Source organism: Pleurodeles waltl, chromosome 2_1 (assembly GCF_031143425.1).
Source record: "Pleurodeles waltl isolate 20211129_DDA chromosome 2_1, aPleWal1.hap1.20221129, whole genome shotgun sequence".
Classification (NCBI taxonomy): Eukaryota; Metazoa; Chordata; class Amphibia; order Caudata; family Salamandridae; genus Pleurodeles; species Pleurodeles waltl.
The window spans coordinates 368,256,152-368,279,131 of record NC_090438.1 but is presented as its reverse complement, the minus strand read 5'-3'; the positions used below and the strand labels follow the sequence as shown (position 1 = coordinate 368,279,131).

Genomic DNA, 22,980 nt, shown 5'->3' with positions numbered 1-22,980 from the left:
CTGCTGGAAAGGGGAACACAACAGGGGTACCCATTGTCACTCTTGTCTGCCCTGGAGAAGGAGCCTTTGGTGCATATCCTCCGCACCATCAAATTTGGGGCTTCAAGTAGTCAGATACATATGAAGACTGGGTATCCCTTTATACTGATGATTTCTTCATATAGCTTGACAACCTTCATATCTCTAGCCTGATTATTATGGGTTCCTTATACCCTGGGGCTCTACTCAGGACTCTGCGTTAATTGGTCAAAGGCAGGATTATTTCCTGTGGAACTACTGGGACATACGATGGATTGGGTGTGCCAGATAGGAATAATGTTGGTGCAGACTGGATTCTGCTACCTGGGCGTCAATATTTGGGCCACGGGGGCCTTGACTAGAGCAGCTAGCTTGGTCTCCCTGTTGGCGGCAACATGTAGTGATGTTGAGCTCTGGTCTTCATTGCCGTTGTCTTTGTTGGGGTGCGTTATGCTATTGAAAATTATCACTCTTCCATGACACATATAAACAATGCAGAACTACCCTTCCTATATCCCCAAAGCAACCCAGACATTCGCAAATGCTGTAAATTGACCTATGATAGCGGGACCTATGATGGTTAACCTAACGTCATGTTACAGGGACTCCAACCTATTGTTAACAATTGGACTTATGACTCAGTGGAAGACCTGGCTTACAAACTTGAACACTGGATCATGGTTAAGCACTCCCCTCCCCACTGCATGCTTCCCCCTGACTGACCAGAACATTATGGGTTCCTTAATACCTTTGGGGTCTACTCAGGGCTCTGGCTTAATTGGTCAAAGCCAGGATTATTTCCTGTGTGGGTATATCGGGTCATACGATGAAGTGGAAGTGCCAGACAAGAGTAACATTGGTGCAGACTGGATTCTGCTACCCGGGTATCAATATCTGGGCCACAGCGGCCTTGACTAGAGCAGCTAGCCTGGTCTCTCTGGTGGCCGCACCACAGAGTGACGTTCACCGCTAGTCTTCACTACTGTTGTCTTTGTTGGGGTGCATTGCGCTATTGAAAATGCAGAACTACCCTTACTATATCCCCAAAGAAACACAGACATCACTTAATTCTGTTCTCACTTTGTTTATATGGGGGATTGTGGATGAACACTCCGCTCATTACTATGCCTATGGGGGAAAACTGCCATTGCATGCTCCCTCCTGACTTCAGTGACTCTGAAAATTTGGAAGTCAATACTTAGAGACATTTGATGGAAGGGTAGTTAAATGGGTGAGGTTCCTTTATGGTATGCCACCTTTCGGCCGGGGGTTGCAGCACTGGAGATCTTTCAGGGTTGGAATTCATGGGGCTTTTTTACTTTGGGACACACCATAGGTAGTGGGGGGTTCAAATCATTTGAAGAACTGCGGAGGATTCTGGGTTAGAACGATCCCAGTTCTTCTGATGTTTGCAGCTGCAACACACTCTCCAGCCATAATTAACTATTCACCCTGGTGTGTCTGCATATAATCCTCTTGAAGCCAAGTTGATTATCGAACCCCTCCATAAACAGACCAGGTATTCATTCTTTTAAGTTCCTGGTACTTAACATTCAGATTCATCCCCAGCCTTAAGGGAGAAATGAGAGAATTACTTTGGCATCTCGTCGAGGCCGAATAGCTGATGGCCGTGATTGAACCCTGCAAGATTTTTCTTGATTCGATTTAAGTACCTCTCCTGAATAAATCTCACTCCACAGTGACTCTGGTATACGAACAGGGTGTCAGACCCTGCTTGCCTCTTATGTGGTGTGGTAGTGGGTGAGCGGAGACGGACCTCTGTTGTGTCAGTGAGAAGCCCATATATGCAGAATGGCCTTGTCCCAGGAAACTTGAGAGAGTAAGAGGGAGTTGGCAGCAATTTTGTGACAGGGTTTAATACTGTTGTTTATGTGTCCATAGAGGGTTCACTGCTTCTTGTTATGTATGACATGTTGCTATTGATATGTGGACAGCTCATTACCCCTTGCTTCGGTCAGTGTATGATGTGACCATGCTACTATTGTTCACTGTGTTTAATATAAAACTCAATAAAAGGATGATTTAAAAAAGCAAACCATTTACAAATCCACAATCACCTGGCCTAATTAACTGTTTGCACACCTATCCAGTCAAGATCACCTAACAGCAAATATATACAAATACATTATCACAAATAACACAAAAGACAACACCCACATTCAGGAAAATGTTTAGTGATTGTTAATGACGTTAGCTGTGCCTCCTAGAGGGGGTGGAGCTAGACACATCATATTTGTTTTCCAACATGGTGCTGCTTGAGGCTAAGCATGAAGGGAGATAATAGAGCCCCATGGACGAGTATGCAAAACAAAGTATTAAAAGCAACAGCAAAACAATGGTGAATAAAAATAGGCCAGAGCAGCGTGCAACGGGCTAGCTAAGCAGAGGGAGACGGGCTAGGAGGCTAGAAAATAAATAGAAACGTACATACTGTACACATCAGAGGAAAAGAAGCAAAAACAGTAAACCAGAGACATTATGATGAAGGCATGCAGTCACGCAAGGCACAGTTGTGTGCTGGTTTTAATGCAACTGCACTTTCTAAAATACATGCATTTCATTTGGAATTTTTCCAAGTTAATGTATGAACTAAAGACAGCAAAACTCAGAGAGAGAGAGGGAATCAATGATCAATCTTTACAATTTGTACTTCGTGCAGGGCGTGCACTAACCTATTCGAGTTAAAAGTATGCGTTTTAGAAGTGAAAGCACATAAAACTGCGCATAACGGAAGGCCCCGGATTTTTGGGTTGGCAGAAGTCATCTTAGACTCTTATGAACTCATGGCTGCAGACCAGGAAGGCTCCAGGTTCCTTTGAAAGAACATCGGATTTGGTAGAGGTCCCAACTTAGTGTGAAGGTCATTTAAAAAACAATGTGGCCTTGGATCATACGACCTCGTTAGTTCATGACAAGTTGCTATTTTTTTTTGTGATAGCATTTTCACTATTTTGCCCACAAGCAAAGCATCCTAGCTCTGGTTAAGTTGCCACCAACATTCACTGTCCTGGATTTGTGTGATGGCAAATCATCCGCTTTCCTGCAGACCTCCCTGGCCACTATTTCTCCCGAGGACAATTAAACACCGAGCTTAGTGGTGCACATAAAGCTTCCCCAAACGTCTCAGTAACGTAGGCTTCTGGCAATTGTTTGTCCAATCAGTGATTTTGCTTTTTCATTCTCTCAACACACCAATTCTATTTTCATTTAGTCCAACGTATGCATTGAGATAATGATAAATACCCAAAAATATTGGCACAATTCAACATATATTATTGCCGAAAAGTGCTTATGTGTCAATTGTAGTCACACGGTCACTACCACGTCCTCTAATATATAGAATAATTACCACATGTCCACTTCAATAACAGTTACATTATGCACAGATTGTAAATGTAAACATTGCAATGTTGGACTCTGCTCACTTGTAGTACAATATTTCTTCTTTCCTATAAGAACTGACTACGCTCCGTTCTGGTTGTATAATGGAACTGACTGCTTGCTGAATTGACTCTATCCACCTACTACATTATCAGGACAAGGCGCAATAAAAAGCATGTTGGCGGCATGACAATTATTGTTAGGAATTCTTTAATCAGCAAATAAGCCAATTGTCAAAAGTCTTTTTCAGGAGAATGTTTAGGTTGCTGAAGCCAGATTTGTGGTCTTTATTTTCAACATTTTGTTACTGTATTGGTCTCCTCAAGCATTTCCAAAAAATGCTGAAATAGTGAACGATATTTGTAAATTTAGCATCAATAAGGATCTTGCCATCGTGCTGGGATATTTTAATTTTCGGTTTGAAAACCCCCTGGCCTTCCATAATATTCCTTGAAAAAAACATGCTCTCTTTCCATATACAATTTTAAACCTACACATATATCAACTAATTTGCTAGATGCAATTTTTATCTCCGTGGATTTACAAATTACCATCAGGGGATATGTATATCTACCATGATCCGATCACCCTGCAGTTCCGTTTTCATTAAATGTACGCTAACATGATGCCCCTGAAAACATGAACATTGAAAACCAAGATACTGTATACAAATGGGAAACAGTTGTTAATTTGTCACTGCTTGATCCAGCTTTACTTCCCTGTAATCTTGTTTTACATAGGTCTGAGACATTAATTAACTTCTATACACTTTGAACTACAATATATTAGCTTGCCTAGACTCTACGAAGAGTTTCTCGTGTTCCTGATTTCAAACGCCTGTAGAATCCCTTGTTCACGTCTGAAATATCCTGCACAAAGACGCAGGAGAGCCAAGTATAACCCTAATGGTGTATTACATTATAGTCAAGAATTCTAGGTATAGGAAAACAAATCGAGAGGCCAAATATGAAATATAATAACTCGAGCCCCTAACTTAGTCAAAGAGCTGTTTACAGTGATCAAGGATTTGTCATCGCCTCCGTCAACAGTTAGAAAGAACGTGACGTCCCTTTGTAACAAGTTGGCCTCCCCCTTTCTCTGACAAAACTGTTGAAATCAGAGCCGAAATCAAGCCATTTACATAGGAAAACTAAATATTTTCTCCAGTTCTGACTTAACGCCATCACAGCAATCTGAACCTTTTTCAATTAGGTCAGAATCTGCTGATTTTGTTTTAAATCCGATCCAGAAAACCACAGGAATCTTCTCCCCTTCTGAGATATGCCACGTGAACTCATTAAAACTCCTGGCCCCTTTCCTCATCTATCGTCTTGTATGTTTGTTTATTTTCTCTTTTGTTCGGAGTATATAGTTCCCTGTGGTTGGAAATCTGCAATTGTCAGAATGTTGTTAAAAAGATGATCTCTCCCAGTGGGCGATCCTGCAAACTATTGTCCCTCTTCTTTGCTACGCTAATTTGCAAAATTATTTGAAAAGTTTTTTTAAATCCAACTTCAAGCACTTATAGAAAACAATAATGCCTTAAACCATTTTCAAGAGAGCTTTAGACAGAACTGGTGGTGACATCAGTATTGGACAACCTTTGGCAGGCAGTTGTTACTGTGAAACATACAACCCTAGATGATGATCTGTCTGTGGTGTTTGACATCCTTGACTACTCTGTACTTTTGGCAACAGTTCATACCCTTAGTCAAATTGAACGACTCATTTTTGTCTTAACACTTTCAAACCATTCCTCTTCAGTGCTATCAGTCCTCAGCAACCCCTGTTAATTATGAAGTCTCTCAAGATTCCATCCTCTCCCCCCTGCTCTATATTAGCTATATGACCCCTCTTGCAAGGACCTTACACAATATGAGAGTACAATTTTTACGTACATGCTGATGACACTCACTTACTGTTTAAATTGGCTTCAGAAAATGCTAATTCCATTGCTCTCAGTAGTTTTTTGCACAATGTTCTTGACTTTGTCAATTCTAGGATGGCTTCCAACTTTCTAAAACTCAACCCGCTAAAACAGAGGTGCTTGTCACACAGCACCTCGCAGATTATTGGACCCCCAACTCCTGATCCTGCGCTTTGGACGCACCTCTTTTCCCAACTGCAGCTAGAAAAACTCGTATGCTAGTTCCTCTTTAAAACATCTGCTATTAAGCTTTCCAGTACCTATGTGTCACACCTTAATTTGTAAACAAAACTTTTTTTTTACACAAAAGGTTCCATAAACAAGCGTCACTCTCTCTCATTCAATCTCAACTGGACTATGCAAACCTGATTTTTAAACTCCCTAATAATCTCCTTAAAAAGCTTTAAGTAGCTCAGATCTCGGCAGCCCGTTTAGTAATGGGTTGTCATAATTTGTAGTTTAAAGAAGCCATGAAATTTGTGCGCTTAAGAAATAACACAGAACAAATAACATATACTATGTAACTTAGAACTTCCATACACATAGGACTTTACAAAGATATCCCAAAGTCAAACTAATTTTACGTTTACACCGATCCACACATAACTCTTCTAAACTAGACAGTGAGAAAACGCTATGCTGACCTAAAAGTTGCCCTGTTCGATAGTTATTATGCCCAAATACGCTCACACTACAGTCGTGTAGCTCTTACATTACTAGGCTGCCACACGCATATTTAAGTTTTATAATTCACAAGTTCAGTAAATGTTTAAGTATAACGAAAAAATAATTTACCTGTTCATCTCTTCAAGGCAGTCCGTTGCAAAGAAGAAACTCTTAATTTTCGGGTGGCAGGCTTTAAACGCACTATAAAAAGAAACAACGAATACAAGAAAGTATTGCATTTATTCTCCTCTTATGTACAAGTGATTTCATCGCGCTCACTTTTTATTAACAAATAATTAGATATAATTGATTAATGTGATATTAGGTTAGACTTCAATAACTGCAATGAAAAAATACTGTGAAATATTTCGTATTTTATTATTTATCACAGGAAAGTAGCAACAGTGGTTAGCCATTAAGTCCCTGCTTACGAGTTCCACGGATATAGGGGTGGGACACCGGAAGGCCAGAACCATCTATTCTGTCAAGTATCCCCACACCTACTTCTGGGGATTACAAATTATTTCTTCCAGAATGAGGAATAACCCAGCCATGGGATTACGTGTTGGAACAGGTGGGTGCAGGGGCTGTTTGGATGGATGTGATTTTATGAGATTGGGCCGTGGGGAAAGGAGGATACAGCAGATGAGGTGAAAGTGTTTGCTGCTCTCTCAGGCTGTGATGAGAGCACAGGTGGGACCTGGGTACAGCATCTACCCACAGCCCCACAGCTCCATGCAGAGGTCCAGGTCAGGTGTTTCTGAGCCAAGAATTATCGGGCCCATGGTTTACAGACCCAATAATTCTGAGACTGGAGTCAATGGGAAAGCGAATGGCCTGGAGTGGTATGCCCTGGCAGATACCACTCAGGGCCATTCGAAATAGGGTCCTTTATAGGTTAAATGAACATTTAGAATATACCTACGAATAAATGGGTATATAGTAACCGATCACTCTGCTGACCTTTAAAGAGAAAGTATGCTATTTCTACCCCTATGGTTTAAGCACAATGAAAACTCAATATGATATGCATTTTTTGTCTAAACACACGAATTTCAACAAAAGAGTGACTGACTCTTTCTTCTTCTTCAGGATTCAGCCAATTAGCATTTTTTTTTAATTGCCATTAGAGTTAACAACTCAAAAAATCGCCAATACCTCACACTGAAAATAAGAAAACGTTCTCCATTGAATTTAGATTCAGGAGTTGCAAATTATTTCTTTACCGAGAATTGCTTAATTTTATTTTGAAGCTGTCATTTTCAGTGAAACTCTTTTGTTAAGAATCCACTTATTTTTTTTAGAGAATCAATTCATATTTTAGAGAAGATATTTGTTTTCTAGCACACCGACGCTTTTTTTATATAAAGATTTTCAGTAGCTGGGTAAATTAACAGTGCACTTGAAATCAACTAAAGATTATTGCCAAAGTAATGTCACACTAAGTCCAATGAGTCAAAGTGAGTGCCTCAGGGGAGAGGTGTTGCCTCCGAAAGCTCTTCAAACCCAGAGTCTGAGTCCAAAACTTGTAGAGTTCTGCGAGCACTCCAAAAAAAAATCAAGATTCTCATTTGTATTGTATCTTCTGATGTATTTATTTTCATTAGAATAACCCCCGTCTCCTAAATTCATTCTAAGCCAAATTTTAGTTGACTTAATCAGTTCCGCCAGGACTCACCGTAATTTGGGCATAAGTGTCTAGTTAGTTATGGTGTCTAGTTTTTAATATGCAAAAAACAAGGTGATGGATAGAATGCTTGAATTCATCTCAGCCACTGGTGATTGCCAGGGGCTGCATACAGTCCTTCATTTTTTGCACACCATGCCACATCAGGTTGAACCCAGCTATAAGCAAATCAGTCTTGACCCAGCTCCTCATGGGAATAGTCCAGCCCAAACTGCCAGGGCAGTTCTTCACAGCAGCATGTATTCAATTCCTAAGTAGTTCTAATTTGGGCAGGATTGGGAACAAGATAACAGGCACATGAAATGATTTTCAAAGGGCATGCAGTGTGGGTGAAGGAACCCCCCAAAAACTGGGAGACATACAGAGGGCAAAGTTACTTTTCTAGAAGAGACTATGGGGGACTTCAAGGGCTGAGCTGGTTTGGTAGGATGTGCAGTGCACTCCCTGAAAGAACAAATGTAGTAAGTGAGAAGCTCTTTGCAGGCCCACAAAATTGCAATCCATAGACACCCGCTCTTTGAAGAGTGGTTGTTCATTTCAGTTTCTCATCTTGAGCAAAGGTAGAGCCTTCACAAAATGAGTCACATACCACTAAAATGTGTATTCTGTGATTATCGTCCCATGTGGATACTGGAACTTATCATAGGTGTGTAGAAAATGTCCTCAATGAATTGGTTTTGGAGGAGGGCCACGGTCTTGTAGTGACAGAGCATAGAGCAGTCAGGTTAATCACCAAGGATCCTAAAGGTGAGAAGGTGAACTTGGGCACTCTTCTCGCAGAGGTTCTGGACTCTCAACAGCACAAGCAAGTTACCAAGGCAGAAGCAAGAAACCTAATCTGGTGGAGATAGATTCCAGAGTGAACATGTTGCCTGATTGAAGCCTGGAGACACTGTGACATAGATATGAGTTGTATGGCCTGAGAAAAGAGTTCTTTCCTCTTGGTATGCATTTCTCACTGAAAAAAACACAGTGAATTACTCTTGGTATGGAGTTATCCCTGTGGATTTCTGTAAAACCGAGATTGTGAGAATGGAAGAAAAGTTTGATATTGTCAAATCTTCATCTGCCTTCAGACTTACTTTCCATGAAGAAACAAGAAGGGAGTCAGACAGAGACTTTACTTTGAGTTTGCAGCATGAGGACATCTATGTGGGCTTTGTAATCTGAGTAGGTCTGAAGACGTTCCCCAGGCCTGGTTGGAGAGAGCTGATTGTTATAATAATTGTATCTACATTAAATAAACCAATATGATCATAAGCAAGATGTAAAACCTGTGCCCCACTTGTTGTGACTTCTTATCTTCTTAACTTCCTTCAACCCCCATCTTCCCCCCAACCCCACTTTGTGCCTGTTCATTTTCTTGGGTTATTGAGCTAATATTTTTGATATAAATATTGTGATGTTCTGCATTCATGACTGGTCATTTTAATATACTGATTGTTGATACACGACCACTTTCATTGCATTGCTTTTCCCTGTATTTTGTTGAGTTTGTTCTAATAAGTGGCTATCTATGTTATTTCTTGAGTACCAACTAAAAATATTTAAACATTTACAGACTAGTCCATTTAAAGATTTAAACATAAACAGACAAGTCGATGGGGAATGTGAAGAGGTGACCTGGCAGCCCTTATTAGTACCAGTTATCTTTTTTTACTGGGAAACTGCTAAAAAATAGTTGGGTGATTAACTTATCATTATATATATCTCCTCTCCCTATCGTGACTTGGATGATATAGCTTGCCTACCAGTTCCCAAATATTTGAGGGGTTTTCCTCAGTACTTTGATCATATATTTTCTCTTATCATGATTTTTAAGTTTGGTTTTGGATTTCATCTCCACATTTAATTGGTAGTGATGATGAATTTTGTGAGCTACACGTCTCTGTCAGTTTTCCACAAAGAATCATTGGACCTACACATGTAAATAGGTACACCCTTGACTATATCTGGACAATAGACCCCAATGATGAAAATTTTTGTATTGAACCTGTTTGTAGTCTGATCACCTTTTGATTCCATTTAGGAAAGCAATGGGCAGTATAGGATATCTATCACCAATTTTAAATATGGATGTCAATTATACACCAGGGTAATATCTAGTCATGCCTGTCTGCCAGAACCGTCTGGTATTTGACTAGATTTGTCTAGAGAAGAGGTGATTTGTCAAGACACAGCATAAGCCTGAGACTATGCCTCAGTATTAACCCCAGGTCAATGTAGCGTAAGGTAGGTAATTCAGCCAGTCATGTTTTACCTACCAAATCTGCTGTTTAGGCAGGGAGTCAATTGGTGCAATTGCCAACAGAATGCCTCTTTTAATGAGAATTCTGCTTGTAAGTTGATGCTGACATCAGGTTTATTCACAGACTTTACTAATCTTCTAGAAAACCAGATTCAGTCTAGGTCCAGTCTATATTCCATTCCAGGGTTCACTTATCAACTGCTGATGCATTGTGGCATTTCTCCCTGCCTTCTTGTTATCTCTATTGTTCCAAGAGCTGCCAATAGTGTAGTTTCTGTCTTCAGTCTCTGTCTCCTATTCTTTTGTTTGATCTGTTTTTAATCATTATCCATTCTGTATTTGGGTTATTATTCCTGCTCTGGGATCCTGTTTCATTCCAAAGTTCTATGCATCAGCTGCAATCAGAAGTGACATATACATTTCTGTGGGCACTCATCCCTGAGGATGGTAAAAGGTCCAATTAAGGGCTCAAACTGTGGCATCTTCGTGAGGATGATCACTCGAGGAGTCAGGAAGAAGGGCTTGCGGATGAGACATTGGTAGTTTGGGCATTCTTCAGTTGTGACCTGGATTGAACTCTGTTTTTACTCAATGCAAATGCCAATATGGAAAGGATGTTCCACTTATCACTGGTGATCAGTAGGTCACAAGATGGATCTCCAGGGTGGCATCATGTTTCATAGGCAATGCTGAGGTGAATGAGGTGTTTAGTAGGATGGGTTTGACGCTCTATCAGGTTCAAGAGGAATCCAGTTCAAATTGGTATGGTCCCCACAAACAGATTTTATGGGAGCAGTGTAGAGGCCAGTACCTTACATGGCCATCAGTGTACCCTCACTCTGGTAGACAGCAAAAGTACTGGAGTCAGGGATTGCTTTCTTCTTGTCACTGATGGACCTAAAATAGTAGTGGGTGGGTGTCAGAGCCCTTAGTGAGTTACGTGCTCGAGTGGATGACGGAGGGTTATTGTAGCTCCTAAAGTAAAGAGGAATTACTGACAAATTACATATTTGACTTTCCATTGGTGAAATTAAAAGCTATGCAGTGGTTCTAAAGTTTAGAAACCACTGCACACCACTTGGCATTCTTACATACTCTGAAGTGGTTAAAAGTTTTAATCACTGCAGAGTATGTAAGGGCGCTGAGTGATGTGAAGTGATTTCTAAACTTTAGAAGGCTTCAGGAGACTTAGAGGTGTAAAGCTCTGTGTCTCCCCAGATGGTTCCATTGTGATGTTGCAATAGGTAAGAGTATAGTGGTGTCTGCATGGACTTGGTGCACCTCTTTCATTGCCAATTGGTGCAATTAATGGTGTTGTATACCAAGTTATAGTGGGGTGGGCAACCATGATGTATTTTTGAACCATCAAAAGGTGTGGTGAATCATTCTCTTGGATTTGGTGTGGTTTACTTCATTCCTTGTGAAGTGCACCAAATCAGGACAAAATCCCTTCACTACTCCTGAGGCTGCTCTGAAATATAGCGTTCCTCATGGTTCCACGCCTTTGTCTCACCTGTTTAACTTAAATGTTGTACCTCTAGCAAAACTCCTCCATTCCAGCGGTGTCAACTTATACATGTACGGAGACAAATCCCAATTTCCAGTCAGATTGGGAAGCGGTTTTCCATGCAGTGTATTCTTTCAAAAACGTAAGAGATGCATCTGGAGCTGGTTTAAGCTAAATTAGAGAAAACTGAAGTAATGGCTATAAATAGGAATGCTGATATGTGACTTGACACTTTTCGGTCAGTTGAACTGGGCTCCCCCCTCGACCTTACTGATTGTAGTTAAAAGCCGGAGTGGTAAAATTGATATTACATTGTCTACCCTGTCTGCCCTGGTGGTGAGTTGCTTCTACTACATGAAGATACTTAATGAGTTACTTACCCAATCTTAATGGAGATGGGAAAATGTGGCTATCTCAGTTATTGATGGATTCAGTTTAGATTACTCCAACTCTCTTTAAATTGGTGCACCAGATTACCTGGTTTAAAGCAAAGCATCTAGAACCAAGCAGCATGTCTGGTACTGGGAGCACGTAAGTTCAGAAGTACCTGCCCCCTTCTCAGCCCATACCCTGGATCTCCATTAGAGAAAGTATGACATTTAAAATGTTATGTACTCTACACAAGGTGAGGTATTTAAATTCTCTATAGTTTACACAGAAACAGATCACTACCTCCAGGTCCTATAGGTATCTGCATTCTTCTTCAGCCAACCTTATGTTTACACCCAAATTCTAAAAAAAAAGATCACTACCTACCACCCGGTTAGATGTCTATGCTCTGCCTCAAGTAACCTCATCATTGCACTCAAATACTACAAAATTTGACTTTTCAGTCATGGTTTTTGAATCATATTTGCTAGGCTGCAGAATTCCTGGCCCACTGGCTTGCAATGTATTGAGTGTCTAAGTACATTCAAATGCAATTTAAAAATATGTCTGTTTTCACAGTTGCTTTAGTCTAGCGGTCAACCCTTTCTTTCTCTTCTTGCAGTAAATGGTTTAATTTTTGTTGGGGGTCCTGTAGTGCTAAAAAACAATTGTGTATGAAAGAAAGAGCCAAATGAGTGAAACAGAAGTTCAAGGAAAGGTACACTTATTTAAGAATGTGAAGGTACAACTCAATAAGATCATGGATTCTCATCCTAAAGACACCAGTGTTATTGGTGGTAAAGATTAAGTAACTTTTATGTATCAGTAGGACTGCCAGTTGCATGGTTTGCATACAAAGGAAAAGAACACGGCACCTGGCTACTAGTTTCTAGACACAGTAATTCAGAGAAGACTGGAGGCATTGGAATGCCATCATAAAAATACAAACATTTTACATCATTTTTAAGACACCCAATGGTCCATTAGAGCAGAGGCCACCAAGCAAATACCTCTTACCAATGGCAATTAATTTTGCACATTAGTTGTGACTGAGGTCAAGTAAGATAATGAGAGAGGAGTTCTTGTAATAGAGAGGTCATGTCACACATTACTGCTTTAAGATTATGGCTCTCATTATGACTCGGGGTCTTTTGCCAAGACTGCCGCAGCCGCCAGAAAGCCAGTGCTGGCAGTCTCCTGACCACTGCATTATGACTGTCACCAGATATCCGCACCGCCAGCGTTCAGATATCCAGCAGCATTCATCACAGCAGTCAACGGCGCTTAGGCGGTTCCACTGGTAGCACCGCCACGCCAGAAAAAGACCACCCACAGAATTTAATTATCTGTGTTGCGGTCTTCTACTGGCATGACGGTGCCGGCGGTGGGAGCGCCGGGTCCTGTCCCCTCACAAAGGAGCACCTCATCAGAAGAGGTAAGTGTCATCCGCAAGGGGAGTGGGGTGGGGGTGTGTGCATGGGTGAATGTGTAAATGGTAAGGGGGGTGTGTGAGTGCGAGCAGGTGCGTATATGTATGGATGTAGTTGAAGGGAGAGGGTGGGGGAATCTAGAGTGTATGCATGCGTGTGTGATGTGTATGGGTATGTATGCATGTCTATGGGGTGAATGTTGTGATTGCATGTGTGAGTGAGGTTTTGTCTGTGTGGATAAATGCATGTGTGTGTGCGGAGGTGTTTGAGGGTGTCCGGTGACAGGATCGCAAGTTCCTGTCATCGGGATACCTTTCTGCCAGCATTTTGTGGTGATGAGACTGCTAGGAAAATGCTGGCGGTGTCCCTAGTAGGAGTAACCTTGGCGGTTATCTGACTCCCGCCAGGCTGCAGGTGATAACCTCCAGCCCGGCGGGCCAAGGTAAAGTGGCGGGGTGGACGAGGACGCAGCGGTTTGGCAGTGGCCAAACCCCCACGGTCATAATATGGCAGTCTGCACTGCCGGCCCCGGGGGGGTGAGACTGCCCTGGTCCATGGACCGCCAGGGTCAAAATGTGGACCGTACATGTGGATGTAGAGATATTTATAGAACAATTCTGCAATATGTGTGCTTGGAACAATATGATTTGGTATTTGTCGCATGATCGAAAGCAATTTGCAAGTGCTATTAGTAACTGTTGGTAAAAAAATCCTTTTTTAGCTTCATGGCTGCTCAAAGATGTTTCTTGGTATCAGTGTACCGAATCAGCTAACCTAAAGGCAGATTAGCCTTTTAACAACTAAGTTCGCGCGGAGTGCCCTTGCTTCAAGGAAACCATGCTATCCTACAAGCACTGGAATCGTGACTGATGGATATGATACACTTTGGACTTAGAGTTCTGGACTGTCAAAGACCCCTTCATATTTTTGGAATGATCATCAATCTCCACTAGAATTCTTCATATGTTGTTTTTCTCTTAAGTAATTGTTCTAGCGGCTGGTCTTAAAACTATATTACCTATTATTGAAAGGTCAGATGAGGCCACTCATAGATTCTTGGGGCACAATCATCAGTGGAACATAAGGTGCCCTCTAATTTATGATGGTGCAAGGTTTGCAAATTTGCTGATGATCAATTTGTGCTTGATTCTTTGTATGGCCCTTTGCAAAGAGGAATGGCATGTATTTGCCCCTATGATTTGCTGCAGGTTTAATCTGTCCTATTTGCTGGGAGCAAATACTAGTGATTTGAATGCCCAGCATAATCCTGTTTTTAAGATATGTGGCCTACCTTGAGTGCGGCTTTAGTTTTAATAAATTCAATAGTTCATTTAAAAGGAGATAGACCAAACTACTGCTGTCTGCATCCTTTGAAATGGGCAAACAAATGGCGGATTTCATTTTTCATACTATTAGAGGTTAATGGAAATAGTCTTCCACTATTTTTTCTTCTGGGGTTCATTGAAAGTCAATTTTCAATATACCCTAGTATTCTAAAAAGGTTTAAATGTCATTGCAAGCGTTTTGATATCTTTCTGTCCACCCTAACTCTATCATGGTCAAACATTACAGTTTTCTGGATCTAAATACATTGACTTGTTTGGTTCTAATATGCTACTGGTTGTCACTTAAAAGTTTCTTTCACACTAATGGTTGTGTTGGGGTTCCCTGTTTCATACATATAATCTTCAATTGTAGTATTGATAAAGGGTTGTACATAACTGTACATCCTCCTTACAAAGTCTCACAATTGTTGCTATGACCAAAACGTTTGTCGCTTTTATCTCTAGTGTCAAGATCAGACCCTGATGAAAATACATTGTTAATATATATTCCACTCTCCAATAGTGTTATTAAATAGTAGTTGATGAAAAGGTGTTCCTAACCACTGAAACATACACTGCAGCCCAGATTTAATAAGGAGAAAAATGCCTCTGAGGATTGGTTTTGTGCCTTTCTTCACAAAATCAACCCTGCTGTAACACAGACACTTTTGCAATAGGGAGTAAGGGTGCCTGCTCTGGTGCTGGTTAGCACTCAGTGCGCCAGTGCAGAGAGAGAGAGAGAGAGAGAGAGAGGAGGAGTGTTCCATCTTAGTAAATATGGCACATTCCTGCTCTCCCCATTTGACACAGCGCAGCAAGTTCTCTAGCTGCATTGTCTTGGCAAATGTTAGTAAATCTGGGCCTATGTATGTGACAAGATAATTGCAGACACCTTTAAGTGACGTTGAGGTTGCCTTTGTATATTACGAAGAGTGCACAGAACATTGATTTACTCTCGCCTCTCCTGGTGGTTTGTTCTTGTTGAGCATACAGATGTGCATAGCACTCTATAGCGGTCCCTCAAAATTATGCATTGGTTTTTGGCAAACCCTGTTGTTCCATCTGTGATAGGAAAAGTATTACAACTGTTAATCTGCTGTTAGGGCTGACAATCAAACCACATTTCAAGCCTGATCTCTTGAATCACACTGAAAGGGTGCGTCCATCTGAGGTTTTGTAGGACCTCATTATGGGTGCTGCAGACATGGGGGCGTCATTCCTCCACCCCTGGATTTAAATCGGTGGTTGCACAATTAACAAGGATTACAATTTAAGGATGTAGAATCCCCAGAGAAATTAGTAATTATTGGGGAGACAATAATGACCGAATCTCCTAGCATTTTCCAAGAGTTTGATTGCAATCATCAGCTGGAGTCCCTAGTGAAATATTTACAGCCCTTGGCAAAAAGTCGAGTCTCAGAATCAACATCCAGTGAGTCCTGTTGCTGCTACTCAAGGGAGATTCCAATAAACTTGGAGTGGAGGTATTAATGGTTCTTGCATGACTCCTAAAATAAACATTGTTGGAAATGACCATCTTTTGTGTGATATTACCAGGGATTTTTGCCTTCACGCCCATATTTATGCTGAACTCATTTTTGACATTAGGACTCTGCACACTTAACTCTAGCTAACCAGTCGTAAAGTGCTTGTGCTCTCCCTTCCATACATTAGTAAAATTAGTATAGATCTAATTGGAACATAAGTCCTCAGTAAATGGTACTACATGTTTCAAGTGGGCTGCAGTACTCCTTGTGGAACCCACTAAAGTAGCACTGCAAAACATGTCAGAGGCCTGCCACTGCAACCTGCCGTGCAGTTTCATCAACCTGGCAAAATAAACATTTTGCCAAGCATAAACCTTCCTTTTTAATACTTATAAGACATCCTTAAACTGGGCCCTGCAGGCTCATTGGGCAGGGTCCATGGTATTGAAAACGTAAGACATGTGTACTTGAGTTTTACATGTCCTGACAGTGGCAATCTCCTAAAGTCGTTTTTTACTGCAGCAAAGCTAGCTCTCCCATTGACTAACACAGGGTTACCTTATTGCACTTATTAAGTGATAACTTCAGCTTGGCAACATAAATATTTATTCCACTCATTCAAATTGTAATTAAAAATCCTCTTTAATGGTATAGTCGGATTTTAAAGGGTAGCCTGGGAGCTGTACAAATACAGCCCAGAACTGGCCCGCCTGCCCCCTTTTGTCCTCCTAGACAGATTTGAGCCAATCAAAGGAAAGAGGAAGAACTGACCAGAACTGGTTTATGGTTTGACAGAGGGGGTGAACCCCACACATAGGCTAGCACTGACTACATGAGAACACTCCTGGACATGTGGAGACTCAGAAAAAAGGATTACGTTTCTGTTTGAAGAATGAAGACTTGACCTACTTGCCTTGAACCCTAGAAGTGACCATGAGCCAGTTAGAAAACCTCCTGTTTGAGCTACAGGGATAGAACAAGATTCTAGATTACTTTTTTGCAATTGCCCAGCTGACCAGCATAAACTGGACCTCTCCGATCGCTGCTGCTGGTCTCTACTAAAGCGTTCTTTCACACCCAAGAGGTATCCCCTGTGGTCCTAGACCCTTGGCGGTTGTCAGAGAATACTCCTCCCACTTACGAACTGGAAGAACTTGAGTCCAGTCAAAATTTCAGGGGTTCTGGGCTCTGGTCATCAAAACGAACCATCCCCACTCTACTGGGAAAGGTAAGCACATTTCACTGAGGTCAACCCAGGACCTGTATCCGACTGCCAACACAGCCTTTCCAGATACAGACTCGAGACTTCATGTGCATGGTGCTCTCAGCATAGTTGATGACTGCCCTATGTTTCCCATCAATGCAAAGCTCAGACAGGTGACCAACATTTTGCACCAATCACAAACACAACACCAACACAAAGCTCAACTGAGGCTTCTTACATGGAATTGGACAAAGTTAGAAGGTAAACTTTCCAACAGGAAAACCTGCACTTCACTGTGGTTGACCTAAACTTTTGACTTTTACCTGGTTCAGTGTGTGACCAGATGACTGCGATTGGTGCTTCGTGCTTCTTAGCGCAATTTGTACTTAAAACTTTAAAAATTCATAGCTCTGATTCTTCTTTTACCATGGAGTCGTTTTATTTATGAAATGTTTAATCCATTTTTCGAAATTGATTTGTGTGTTTCTTGTGTTGTGTTACCAATTTATTACTGTTGAGTGCTACATACATTCTTTACACATTGCCTCTAAGTTAAGCCTGACTGCTTTTGTGCCAAGCTAACAGAGGGTTTAGCACAAGTTAATTCATTGACATTTGTGGTTCTTCCTGACAAGGTTTGTGTTTATTATTTGAGTGGGGCTCTCGGCCCTCTCAACTAACAACCCAACTTCTTTTAAACAGTATTTTAAGCTTGGACCAATGTGAACCACTTTAAATCAGGTTGTACACAACAGTGACAGTTTTTGCTTGAGTTGCTTAACTTCAAATCATTTTTTACAAAACAGTGATAGTTTGTGTTTGAGTTGCTTCTAAATTAATGTTTTTTATGTAATCCAGGATTTATGTAATGTGAAACTGCCACTAGTATGGCATCGTATCACTCAAATTTATTAAGTGGAGTCTATGGGTGAAGTGTGTCTGATGTAGAAAGTGATGCGTGTGGGGCATGCAGGCCTGAAATGTTGTCTGATTTTGTTCCAGTGATCTAGTTTCCTGGTATGCCTGGTGAAATTTATAGAGGGAGTGCGAGGGATAGTGTGTGCTTTAAGTAGCATTTCTTTTTTTTAATGCACCTACTAGATGAATCATTACATGAGTGTGTGTCTCTTGTCTTTGTCACCGGTCATGATAGTTACGACAAAGTGAAGTGAAGAACATTTATATGTGACATACAACCACTGGAAGTCTCAAGGTGCTGGTTTGCGACAGACGTGAAATGAGGTGTTTGGCATTTGTGCTGAAAGCTCAGATTCGATGTGTGAAGCATGATCAAATGTATTACAAAACTGACACACCAATCACCATGATCGATGTCCATGCAGAGTGACCAGCCATGGGGGTGTTTGTGTAATCAAGCTATTGTAGGTGGGGGGCATGGTCTAACTACCAAAGATGGCAGATGCCCTTTAGTAGAGCTCCAGTGCAGCGGGCCGTGTAATCCACTTTTATCCTACCAACACACAGGATAATCCCAGCCAAAAACCTACCTGGGGCTTCCAGGCACCATTGCGGAGGTGGCAGAAATCCAGAGCAGCCGCTGGCTTTGATTGGACAGGCCAGCGGCAGCAATCGCTCTTCATTACGGCGAGACAGGCCTTGCGGATCCTTCTGTTTGTTTGGGCTGCAGATTACACTGGAGGCCTGTCCGTGCCCCTCCGGTGGGAGTACCCATCACCTGACTGTCACACGGCGACCGCTAAGTGCTGACCTACTGCAACAAGCCAGATTGCTATGGGCCTGACCCGGTGGCACAATGGCTCCTTCCCAGGGCACCCGGAACTGGAGGGCCGTTGGTGACTCAGAGCTGACACTGGGGACAGGCAGGGGCCACATCACTGGCACAGATCACCCACTGTGTTACCTGTATAGGAGCTGGTCTCCCTATGGATTTCGCCTGATAAACTGCCCTGCATCGGATGACATCTACCGCCGGAAAGTCGGTCACAAGACTGGTGTGACCTGCAGGCCGCCATTGGAGAGGTGAGGCCTGTGCCCGGCCACTGCACCCCTCCGACTGCAAGAACTGCACTGGCACAGGGCAGTGGAGCTCTTTCCTTGAAAGGCTCAATCCCCCCGAGGGACTGCGGTGAGACAGACACCTGCACCAGCCACGACTAAAGACGCAGCCAGTATGTGATCGGCACATGCACGGCCCCAGTGACATCTCTTGACCCAGCTGGATGCTGGTTGCAAAAAGACCCAAGTGCCTGGGGGAATAGTGGCGATCCCACATCGGCCTATTCTGGACATTCCTAAAGGGTTGCACAGCGGTCTTACCTCTGCATTGGACCCTACCTAGGGGACTACCAAGGGCCAGTCTGAACTCCCTGGTCCCCCAGGAGACACAAAGCCCCCCTACCACTGATATTATGATGACCAAGGGGCAGATTGTGTGGCCCCATTTTGCCATACTACAAGCCTTTAGCTCGTACTATGTGGAACTGTATAGGGCACCTGTTACCTTCACCTTGGAAGCAGCCCGAAACTTTTTACTTTGCCTTTACTTGCCGTCCATAAGTGCTCTTGAGCAAGAGGAACTAGACGGGCTAATCACAACAACCAAAGTTAAACAGGCTATCCATGGCCTAGCCTGCAATAAAATACCAGGTCGAGACAGAATCCCTACCGAGTACTACAATTGGTTCTCGACCCACCGCGTACCCCGACTGGTAGAGATGTATAATGAGGCCCTTACGACTGGTGCCCTCCTGTCTTCCCTGCAGGAGTTGCTTCTGATTTCTTTAATAAAACTGGACTGCAATCCCTTTCGACTCTCCTCTTATCGACCAGCAATGATATTGGGAGCTGACCACAAAATCCTATACAAGGCACTATCGGAATGCTACCTGCAGACTCTCTCCACCCTGATCCACAACAATCAAAATGATTTGTACCTCAGCGGAGTACATCCAATAATAGCAGATGCTTATTCCATATCATGGGCGAGACTTTGCTGCGATGTTTGTAAGCCATATGCCTCATATTAGACCTTCAAAAGGCCTTTGACTGTCTGTCATGGGGCTATCTCTTCGAGGCCTTAAAGACAGTGGGCATAGGTCAGCGGCTCCTTGCATCCACTAAGCTACAGTACACATGCCCCACATCCCAGGCCTGTATCACCCGTCTCATTTCACCTCTGTTAACTATTGGCTGCAGAACACACCAGGGATGCTCCCTCTCCCCCATCCTATTTGCCATTGCCATGGAACCAATGGCCCACCGGCTCCGCCAAGAGGGCCAACAATGTGGCATTCCCCTGGATGGAACCATATATGCAGTATTGCTTTATGCGGCCAATCTGCTGCTATACATTCGCCACACGGCTATCAATATGTTACTGATTGTGATTATTTTCAAGACTTTGCCACTGCCTCAGGCCTACGCGCTAATTGGCAGAAGTTGTGCACCTTTCTATGCGTTGTGAGGCACCACCTTGCCGAAGAGATTTACATAGGGACACCCCCTGGCCTGGATTGCAGCGGCGGTCTGGTATCTAGGAATAAAACCGTATCACTCTCAGAGGGACTTGTTTGATGGTATCCTGTAGTGAGCATTTGCAGCTCTTAAATCTCAAATGAATTTCTGGCAGAACTGCCGCTGGCCCTAACGGGCCAAATTGCATTAGCGAAAATGATCGTCCATCCCCTGTCTTCTATATTATTTTGTTCATGTACCAATGTTTTCCTGCTGGTGCTTCTTCAGGGAATTCAACCAACTAGTGGGGGACATCCTATGGGACAACAGGAGGTGGTGGATGACCCTTAATAAACTCCAGCTGCCTGTGGGGCAAGCGGGATTGGAAGCGGCATTCTTTGAAAATGATTACCTCGCTTGACAGCTCCAATGAGTTTTCCGATGACTAGCAAATGGGAACCTATATGAAACGAGCATGGGGGATGGGCTCCTCCTCCTCCATGTACTGCATCAATTTCTACCTCACATCGTTCAGATTCAGCAATGATGGTCCCTCCATGTATGAGTTGCCAGGAAATGTCTGACCAGGGCCTTGCAGCTGACAAGGAGGATCATTCAATAACCCTGGTGATCCCCCTCCAGGGCCTACCTGGACCCATGGGAGTCTTTTTTGCTGAACTGCTCATAGAGTGGTGCTCCCACTCCTAAACTATGGAGGGTAACCTCTTTCAGAATTCCAAGCTACTTACATTTGGCCAACTATGCCATGACTACACCCCCACCCCCGGCCAATTCCTGACACATAGGCAACCATGAGCAACTCTCTGCACTCTTTGGGGAATAACGGATGAAGAGCCACCGACACATGTACTTAGGGACCATACGGGGATCCCACTGACATACCTCTGCCAGCTGTGGCAGTAAGACTTGGAGAGAGCCCTCCATTACACTGAATGGTCTAGGGCCCTAGAGCCTCCACAAACAGTATCCTGGAATGCCCACTGTTAGACTTGGCATCCTTGGTGTGGTCTCCCCTAACCTTTTGCCTCTGTTTCCCAGGTTGTAGATGTTTTGCTGTTTTTGTTACTCTGGGTGCTTTACCACAGCTATCCAGTGCTAAAGTACAAGTGCTCCTATGTAAAATGTATGTGTAATTGGATTTCCATGATTGCCATATTTGATTTACTGGTAAGTCCTTAGTACAATGCACTAGAGGTGCTGAGGGCCTGTAAATCAAATGCTACCAGTGTGCCTGCAGCACTAGTTGTGCCACCCACATTAGTAGCCCTGTAAACATGGCTCAGACCTGCCACTGCAGTGTCTGTGTGTACAGTTTTAAACTGCCAATTCGACTTGGCAAGTGTACCCAATTGCCAGGCCTAAACCTTCCCTTTTCTTACAAGTAAAACACCCCTAAGGTAGGCCCTAGGTAGCCCCATGGGCAGGGTGCAGTTTATGTTTAAGGTACGACATATACTGATGTGTTTTATATGTCCTGACAGTGAAATACTGCCAAATTCGTTTTTCACTGTTGCAAGGCCTATCTCTCTCATAGGTTAACATGGGGGCTACCTTTAAATATGATTAAAGTGTATATTCCCTTTGGGAGCAGAAGTACATGTGGAGTTTGGGGTCTCTGAACTCATAATGTAAAAATACATCTTTTAGTAAAGTTGGTTTTGAGATTGTGTGTTTGAAAATGCCACTTTTAGAAAGTAGGCATTTTCTTGCTTAAGCCATTCTGTGACTCTGCCTGTTTGTGGATTCCCTGTCTGGGTCAGTTTGACAGTTGGGCTGTTTGCACCTCTCTCTAGACAGTGACACAAAGGGAGCTGGGGTGTAGCCTGCATATCCTGATGAGCCATCTGTGCTAGAAGGGAGGGGAGGAGTGGTCCTTTACGCCTGAAAGGGCTGTGTCTGCCCTCACACAATGCAGTCTCAAACCCCCTGGTGTGCGTCTAGGGCCTGGCCTGGGCAAGGCAGGATCTCACAAACAAGGGAGACTTCTCTTTGAAGTAGGCCTACTTCAAAGGCAGAAATGGGAATAAAAAGAGCATCCAAACTCCTGAAAATTAGATCACTTCTGGAACCAAAAGGAACCTCTGCCAAGGAGAAGAACTGAAGAGCTGAGGAGAAGTGCTGCCCTGCCTGTGACTGTGCTTTGTGGAGCTATCCTACAGTTGCTGCTTTTGCCTGTGAAATGGGACAAAGACTGAACTTTGTTGTGCATTCCTGCTTGTAAAGAAATATGTTTTGTTAATGTTCTTAAACGTAT

The 22,980-nt window shown here is 42.8% G+C and overlaps 1 protein-coding gene across 1 annotated transcript in view; it reads right to left on the bottom strand.

Annotated features, from left to right (window-relative positions):
* LOC138265066 (connector enhancer of kinase suppressor of ras 2-like) overlaps window positions 1–22,980 on the bottom strand; it is a 518,319-nt gene that overhangs the window by 260,887 nt on the left and 234,452 nt on the right. Inside the window, exon 7 of the mRNA XM_069212618.1 lies at window positions 6,143–6,214. Within this exon, the coding sequence (XP_069068719.1) occupies window positions 6,143–6,214 (72 nt within the window). The remainder of the gene's footprint in view (window positions 1–6,142; window positions 6,215–22,980) is intronic.